Source organism: Leptosomus discolor, chromosome 2, assembly GCF_034619465.1.
Source record: "Leptosomus discolor isolate bLepDis1 chromosome 2, bLepDis1.hap2, whole genome shotgun sequence".
Classification (NCBI taxonomy): Eukaryota; Metazoa; Chordata; class Aves; order Leptosomiformes; family Leptosomidae; genus Leptosomus; species Leptosomus discolor.
In genome coordinates, this window is record NC_141392.1 from 75,248,645 (window position 1) to 75,257,376 (window position 8,732).

General features: G+C 39.5%; 1 protein-coding gene across 1 annotated transcript; it reads right to left on the minus strand.

Annotated features, from left to right (window-relative positions):
- Nucleotides 1-502: 502 nt before the first annotated feature.
- On the minus strand, nt 503-8,441 carry CCN6 (cellular communication network factor 6). The gene is made up of 5 exons (XM_086461292.1): nt 8,379-8,441; nt 4,836-5,112; nt 4,170-4,412; nt 1,200-1,393; nt 503-807 (listed from the first exon to the last, which is right to left on the minus strand). Exons 1-5 carry the CDS (start codon nt 8,439-8,441, stop codon nt 526-528), a joined length of 1,059 nt encoding a protein of 352 aa, XP_086317418.1. The 3' UTR covers nt 503-525.
- Nucleotides 8,442-8,732: the final 291 nt, after the last annotated feature.

Sequence of the window (8,732 nt, forward strand, 5' to 3'; positions counted from 1 at the left end):
ACAAGTGCATTGTTTATATTCACAACGCTAGAGAAAGATCATCTGCTGCAAAAAGCAATCTGAGCTTAAAACTGAATTCTCCTGTGTGAAACAACTTTGAAGTATTTTACTATTGCATGTACATAGTAGAAAATGTTAATTTGAGAATCAAGAATAATAGATGAAGTATTACAGGGTAAATTTTTTTCTAATAGGTTAGAGCATCAGGGAATTTACATGTATTTGTCTTTGTGGGCAACAACTTGTTACAGTGGCGTACAAAGCTGTCTTGCTGTGCCTTTTTAAATTACCAAAAGTTCTTATTTTGACAATACTAGTGTTACATGCATCCTTCTCAATAAAGTATTTCCACATAGAAAAACAATTACATTTAAAAAGAAGCATTTTCCAGGTGCTATTTAAAAAAATGAATATTCACATGTGTAGTTTCACCATAAGCATTGCTGTAGCAGGGGTTATGCTAACTCTTCAGGATGTGAATAGGCTGTTGCACTCTCAGTATGTTACAGTCAATGGTGTAGCTTGTCACACAACTTTGAGTTCAGAAAATATATCTCCAGGAGCACTGCAAATCCTCTGACATACGCACGATGTTATCCACATCATCTTCCACTTAAAGAAACCTTCATTGGGACACTCAAACTGTACAGTGATCATTTTGGACTTATTAGGTATGCAGCACCTCTTGTCCAAGCACACCCCACAGAAAGTTAGTTTGTAGCTTTGAGTAGTTGAGCATCCAGAAAAAATGAGTTTCTCTGCTGTAGGAAGCTGGAATGTTGGTTGGCATGTTTTTCCTTTTGGAATCTTTAATATATAAAAGCAAAGAAAAGCCTGAGTTTTTACACATTAAAAACAGAACATGTAAGAAAAAAATGTAACATTTACATATAAATATCTTGAAAATTACTCCTTCTGAAAGCTGTCTTATTTTTATCATTTGTTTTGTGTGACTGAGCACCAGGATGGCACTAGCAGCACTTGTATTTCAGGACATTATATTGTTTTGTTTGAAATTACACAGCAGTAGTTTACTATTGAAACCTTGAAGACTGAAGGTAGAAAACAGAAGAGTTATTTTTAAAACCCTTAAAAAAAGGTAGAAGTCACTTTATATTAGTTGCTGATATATATCAATTTTTCCATTACTTCCAATATTTTAATTTTCTATCTGGGAGTCATTTTATATTAGAAAATACCTTTATGGTCTTCAGTATATTGGTTAGACAAGGCTGGATGAAGCATAACCTCTTTTCTTTTTTCATTTCACACTTTCTGTTTTCGTTGGTCACTCTGCTGGATATGCCTATGCCACAGGTCCTGGAACAGGGTGTCCAGGGAGTTGCCTGTACCAGGCACTTTTTCTTCAAAACTAGCGGTAAGCTTCTGTAAGCTAAGACAGCAATATATTATTTATGCAGCAGAACAGCCCCAAAAGGATTAATTGAAAATAAGAAGATAAACATTTGATTTCTGTTCATGAAGGTGCTTTTGTAGGTGAATCTAAATATGAGGCATAAATAAAGTTATACAAAAGCTGGCTGGGCTGCCATTAAACTTTACTGACACTGGACACTCAGATGCTAGCAAGGAATAGCAAATTGCATGTGTTGTATGTCCTTCCAGTTTAATGTGATGGAAATGTTATGTGGAGAGAGTTATTTACAGAATTTTTGAGATGTCCAGAGTGGAAGAGACATTGAAAAATATTTAAGGCCAAAGCACAGCTTGAAAAGGGATGCTGAAAGCATTAATGTTGGTTTCTTTGTAGATGGTGTGAAGGCTTTAGGTTTTGTATTGAGGAATAAAATTCTCCAGTCACTTCTAGATATCACCAAAAAAACATATATTCTGATGGATTAGGGCTGGACTAGGTGGAGTACACTTAAAAAAAGAAACAAAATTGCTGTGCAAAAGTTTATGGTGAAACTGCCAAAAAAATTGCTATGTGGAATCTGTGCATTTAGGTAAGAGCATGGGCAGAATTACAAGGATACCTGGAAAGTAGACAGCAACTTAAAGATCTCATTGCAGCAAGCAGATTAAAAGCCTGTCATAGATGTACAACAAATAGGTTCCGTACTAACATAAGGAAAAACTTTTTCACTGTGAGGGTGACAGAGCACTGGAACAGGCTGCCCAGAGAGGTTGTGGAGTCTCCTTCTCTGGAGACATTCAAAACCCGCCTGGACGCGTTCCTGTGTGATCTACTCTAGGTTGTCCTGCTCTGGCAGGGGGGTTGGACTAGATGATCTTTTGAGGTCCCTTCCAACCCCTAACATTCTGTGATTCTGTGAAATAAAGGGAAGTTAAATGGTTGTTTATACTTGGTACTTTTTTTTTTGACGTATGACCTAGGTACATCCCTATGTCTCTGAATTAGGTAAATCAAATTGACAAGGAAAGCCAGAAAACAAAGCAAGAGCAGTCAAGTGAAACTTAGCTCTCATTATCCCCACTACCAGAAACAAAAGGCTTTTCAAAATAGATAGTGGCCCCATTGAGCTGTTCATGGGATTCATGCACAAGTTGACATGATACTTCTGCTGCACTGGGAAAGGGAAGGGGGGGAACCTCACTTTGAGATGAAAATTTCAAGGTGCTTTTCTTCAGAAGGTTTGTATCACCAAACGAACAGCATCCTTCAGCACAAACAGCCACCACAGGGGCAGGCTGCTGGGTCCCTGAACCAAGTCAAATAGGAAGTGTGCTTTGCGAGCTGCATATCTTTTCTCAAGGTTATGTTGTGCAGCTGATTCAAATTCCTGAATGATCGCTGTGAGGTGCAGTGTTGCAGCCAATGAAGGAGTTACTGATGGTTGGACTTCAGCTTTTGGATCTGCTGAAGTGCTACAAAGTAAATGGCTTAATGCTGTTCTCCAGGTATCCGAAATACAGCTCCCCACAAACCAAATTAATGTATTTCATGGGTCAAATAGTTTGGTTGCCGTTGTTTCCAGCAAGTTATGTTCTCTCTTCGATCAGATTAGCAATGTTCTCTGGAACTGAAGTCTCTTCATTTGAAGTCACTTGCCTACCGAGTGTGTGTCTATACACAGCAGTAAGTATATTTCTGTTAAAAGGCTTTGATACTAGTTATAAGTATTGTAATTTTGAAGTAAAGATGAGCTTCTTTTTTTATTTTTGCGAACTTGCATAACCACAGCTGATGTGTTAGAGGTTGTCCAAACTGAACTTCAAATTTTGTAAGCAGGTCTATTTATCTGCAGATTGACTTGTGTGCATCTACCTGTTTACTCAGCAGTCTTTTATGAAGGTTTTTCTGATAAGCTTTGCCATCTTTTTTGGTTTATTTTATTGATCCATGGTGATGATTCAGGCCATCACTTCCCCACAATTTCAGCTACCACCAAATAAGTGGCTTAGCTTTCTGGTACCCACATTAGTTGTAGCAAAGACAAGTTTCGCCATGGAAACTGGCACATGCACGGGGAAGGAGACAGCACAAGTACAGGCAGCTGTGGCCAGGGAAGGGCCAGCACAGCTGCTTCTGGCAATGGTGCTTCCTTAAAGTGAAAGAGACTTACAGTGTTAGCAGCAGAGCAAAAATGATGTTAAAGAGAGTATCAGCTGACCCTGACAGAACTGCAGGGGCAAGCTCATGTGTGCTTTTGATCAGACTGAATAGAGGAGAAATTGGGGGCAGCATTGTCCTTGCAGTGACCTGCAATTTTGTGAATTCAGGAAAGCCACTAGGGCAATTTTGATCATTTTCTGCCTTCTGTTGAAAGAACAGGCCTGCAACACGTTAATGTTTGTGTGTGAAAACCAAGACTCCCTACCACCACAAAACAGGAGAAAGTGAGACAGCTCCCAGGCTGCCAAATGGCCATCCACCAGCAGCCCTAATTGGTCTGATCTGATGAGTAGTAAAACGCTGCAGAAAGATGGGTTGAAGGTAGCTTTGGCCAACTGCCTCGTGACAGAAGCCAAAAGGCCTTTTGCTTTTCATATTCATTGGGTTTAGAGAAAAGAATCTGTGACCTAAGAGTAAAAGGGGTAATTGGGACAGACCAGTCACCCTGGCAGTGGCCTTCAGTAAGAACTGAGAAATTGCCAGCGTGCTGCCTGCTTGTCTGCTGGAGCCAGGGACACTAAATGCAGCAAGGCTCATGTACAGAAAAGTTTACCAGTGTAGCCAGGCACACCTGACATCAGTCTGTAGTTTGTTGATTGAAGCTGCTTGTGCTGTCCCAGGCCACAGATGGATTGTCCAGGTTTCTTTCTGCCCATGACTCTGGCGCAGGGACTTGCTGCTAATCTTGGTGTGAATACAGGTGTACATCCAATTGCACCACTGACACACAGGCACTTATAAAGTGAGTTAGGTTGGAAGGTCTGCCCGTTAACATAATAAACTCCATTGAGCTCACATCCTACAGCTACCAGATCTGCAAATAATAAACAACAGTTACTAACACAGAGGGAGCATGTGATTCCTGCTTACGGAGTGCTAAAATGCTGTCAGCCTTTATTGCACCCACAGGTTCGAGTTCTTCCCAACCCAAGCACTTTTTTTTTTTTTAATTTATGCCCCATGATGACTACAGCCACCTAACTTTAAATCACTCATCTGCAAATAACAAGCTTGTGCACAATGAACTGGTTTCACTAATGCATATGTAGGTAAGTTTAAAGACAGTCACAGCCCTGCTCTCAGATCCTCTGATTGAGCAGTCAGAGGACTAAATTAGGATAAATTGCCTAGCACAGAGCTGAGCAGCGCCAGTGAGCAGAGTCTTCCTCCAAAACCATTCACCTGCATGGTCCCACCCTCCTGGATTTCAAGAAGGGAATGTGAAAGAACAACTTACATGCACACACGCCTGTTTCGTACCTAGGCTCATCTTCTGAGTAGTCGCAGTAGAGGCCTTTGTGGGGATCACAGATGTCTGCTTCATTGCAGGTCTCTCCTGACTGCTTGGCACAGACCTTACAGCAGCCGCAACCATCCTTCACCAAGCTTACTCCGGGGGTGCAGGTTGGCACAGGTGGGCATCTGCATGGCCAGTGACAAACCTCCTTGCGCTGGTGGGCTTCACCAGTTTCTGAAGGTTTTTCTCCAGGCCTCACTGGTGGGCTGTGGAAAAACTTACACACAGTTGGATATTTTGAGAGCTGAACGCACTATGCATAACTGGGACAGCATAAAATGAAGTTGGGATGGAAAAAAAACTGTGAAGTTGCATGGAGACACTTAACATTTCTCGCCTCACAGGATCCAAAAAGAGAGAGGCCATGAGGTTTAGGTAGGAGACAGAGGACCAGTTTCATCAGCCACTGTCATGCACTATGGTGTCATTCCACCAGTGAGCCTGGCCTACTGCTTATATGAAACACAATTCATTGGTCTTTCCTTTGCCTTCAATAGAACTAAACCTAGAGCTAAAGTAGGAAAAAAAAGTGTTTTAAAGTAGACTGGATTTATTTCAAATATTCCTTCCCACAAACCTCCTATCAAATTAATTCACTTTGATTCCTCCCACTGTTTGATAGCCAGCCACCTCAGTGTGTGCCACTTCTCATGGCAAAAGCCTTTTAAAATAGTAAGCCTCTTTTGAGTACTGTTACTTTTGCTCCAAAATTTGAGTAGCTGCTTGGGAAGAAGCATTATAGTATTTACAAATTCTCTTGTGCTAGATGCAAAAATTGAATCTTAACAAGGGACATTATTAGTTGCACTGAGCTTGATAAGTCATCTTCCAAGAGTGTATCTGTTTACCTAAGTTAAGTGTTCATTGAATCCAGGGCTTACAGGGCAAAGATGTATCTCTAAAAGAGGTTTATATCAGCAGTACGAAGCCAAGATCTAGCCAGAATTTACTGTTTTCCACATTCTGACTCAAAATTCATGTCTTTTTTTTCTTGTATTTTCTTTTTTTTTTTTTTAACAAAAGCAAGTCTTAAGTAATTCTTCATGGATTTATTTTTCTGAGGCATGGGTGAAGATTAAGTCTTAAGCAAGAGTGCAAAAGGCTCTATTTGAGATGGCAGATATTCTATCTGCTTTTTTGAAGAACTACATCTAAAACATAACAGTTTAGATCTTAGCATTAAATCTTTTCATGCTGCTGATTTCAGCAGAAATGCAGATCATGATATAGTTATTCGTCACAGATGACTGGATCCATAGTTAAGTGGGGGCACAAACAGCGCTTGGCCACTAGTACAGCATAAGGCCTGGGAGCTGCTCTCATCAAGCAGCTCTGACAGCCCAAAGAGCAGGAGGGAAAGGCAAGACCCAGCCCCTCAGGTGTCAGTATCACCATCTAGCTTGCATAAAAAAAAAAATAAATATAGCCTACATTTTTTCTGGGCACATGAAGCCCCACCTATCAGTTTCTCACTGTTCCTCCAAACTGCAGGGCTCTACTAATGTAGAAACTACCTCCAGCGGAGACACTAAGGGAAAGCAGGGGAAGGGGTCCTTCGGTTGGGTTTCCTTTTAGATCAACTTTCAAACTGGAAGTATCTGAAGAATTCAGCATTTCATATGGCATAACCCATGAAAGCTCTCGCAGCATAATTGAGCTGGCCTAATTGCATACAGCAGTAAATGACCTTTTAAAAGGCTTTTTTCTACCACTAATTTCCATTTTTCATGGTCATTTACAACTATACTTACGATATCTAATCCACAGCTACTAATGAAGCTCCAAAGTAGTAGCTTTCAAGTTCCTTTGTCTGAATGATTCTTTAAGATACATATTAATTCAGAGAAAATGCATATAATAAGTGAATATTAATCAATGTTAGGTGGTATTCCATGCAGCATGAAGAAGATAGTTTCATAAATGTGTTATTTTGATAATCATTTGCCAATAAAGGATTTCTAACAATCCTTTTTACCTAAATGCAGCAATAATATAGAAACAGCTAACTCAAGTATGTTTTTTAGGCAGCTAAGCCTTTCCTATAAACCATAATGTCAATTTGATGGACATGTGCATTGGAGTGTAAAGCTTCTTAAAGGCTTGTTCTGGAAACAAGACACACAGGTGTCCCTATACATTTAGCAGTGTTCAAGACTGTACGGTTGCTTTAGGAAACACTTTATTTCTGCTTTTTTTTCTTTTTGAGGAGAGTATTATTATTAGGAATTTGGCCATGTGCCAGCTATATGAGGTTATGTGGCTTAAATCAGGTATCACGTTTCAAAATGAGTATATGTAGCAGGAAATAATCCATGTGCTTCGACCAGTATGTTTAATTTGTATTACAAATTAAAACGTGGTTTAAACCTACAGAATTCTACCTAAGCAAATTATTTTTCTTTCCTTTTTTTAGGGAACGATGTCAACTGAAAGGTGTGAGACTACAAAGTTTCCCAGTAAGAAAAAGACCATCAGGCAAATATCTGACAGCTTTAACTATGGAATTACTGAGAAGATCTGTCTACCTGAAAAATCTTCAAAAATCTATTAAGTTACAATGAAAATTTAAAGTTTGCTTGTAAAGTTTACAGGCCAAATATTTTTCTAACTCTTGCTTCCCAAAGTTTCTGTACCAAAGCTATCCACATCACACAAGCCCACTGCATACTTTTCCTGATCCTATGGGCAGATCAGAAAATGAGACCATTGTGTAGGAACACTTCATGTGTTGTTGTTTGTTTTCTTATGTTTTAAAGATTGAATAAGGTCTGTAAGGCATAAACAAGCAAATAGCAAAAGTAAGCAATGTATTACTGCTAATGTTCAGTTATATTAGTCTGGGTTTAAATATGCAGAAAGTTAGCAGAAGGAGACAGTAGTTTGAAAATTCTCCATTTGACATTCATCAAGGAATGTAAAGGAAAAATACTGTGTACATGTAAAGTGGATTTTCAAAATCAAGTAAATAAATAATGAAATTGGCCTTTCACACAAATACCTTCAGCAAAAGCTATCGCTTAAAATTTTATCATAAGAGACAAAGAATAACGCAGCCCAGGTGCCTTTCTCATTCGTAAAACTAGCCTGAAGTCAGACGACTCTGTATATATATATACATATACATGGAATATAAGCATGGGCAAGATGTTTACTTTCTTTCTGCATCAGATAACCACTTGTGCTTATATCCAAAAAACAAGAACAAAAAGAACAAGAAATGTCACTGACAATTTAAGCTTCCCTAACACTTTTTTTCCACCGAATCATATTAATGTACAAATTAGAGAGAAAAATATACCAAAATCAGAACTGATGCAGTAAATAAGCTGCAGATGAAATTTACTCAGGAGTAGGGAATGGCTCCTTATTCTTTATGAGGAATTTTCTTCTCTGAAAGTTATTTTGTCATTAAACAAGTAAAAACTTTAAACTGGGACAGGCTGAGGAAGGGAGAAATCTTTTTCTTCTTTTTAATGAACTTACCTGTTGCGAACAAGGGATGATGAAGATGGTGGGAAAAAGGAGCCACCGCATGTTCCTGCACATTCAGAAGTGAAACTGGGAGATAGGGAACAGGCTGAGCTGTGTCAGAGGAAGCACTGAACACAAAGCTCTCCTCTGTCTCCCTTGCCAACCCTACTTTCCCCAGCACATGCACGAACACATACACGCATTCACACTTGAAATTCTCCACTTCATACAGAACCAGCTTCACACTGAAATTTCCAGCTGATCTTCTTTTCTCTGCCTGGCGTTAGAATACAGATTTTCACACCCTGCTTGATCCCATCCAGCCGCTTCAGCAGATTCTGCCTGACTTAATTGAGGTCGCGTGGG

Bases quoted from the DNA above. Each gene is read 5' to 3' on its own strand.
- CCN6 (XM_086461292.1), bottom strand. From the start codon at position 8,441: ATGTGCAGGAACATGCGGTGGCTCCTTTTTCCCACCATCTTCATCATC. The intron at 4,413-4,835 runs GTAAGTTGTTCT...TATTATTTGCAG, and splicing joins CGAAACAGGCGTGTGTGCAT to ATCTGGTAGCTGTAGGATGT. The intron at 1,394-4,169 runs GTGTGCCTGGCT...TTGCTGTCTTAG, and splicing joins AAACTACAGACTGATGTCAG to CTTACAGAAGCTTACCGCTA.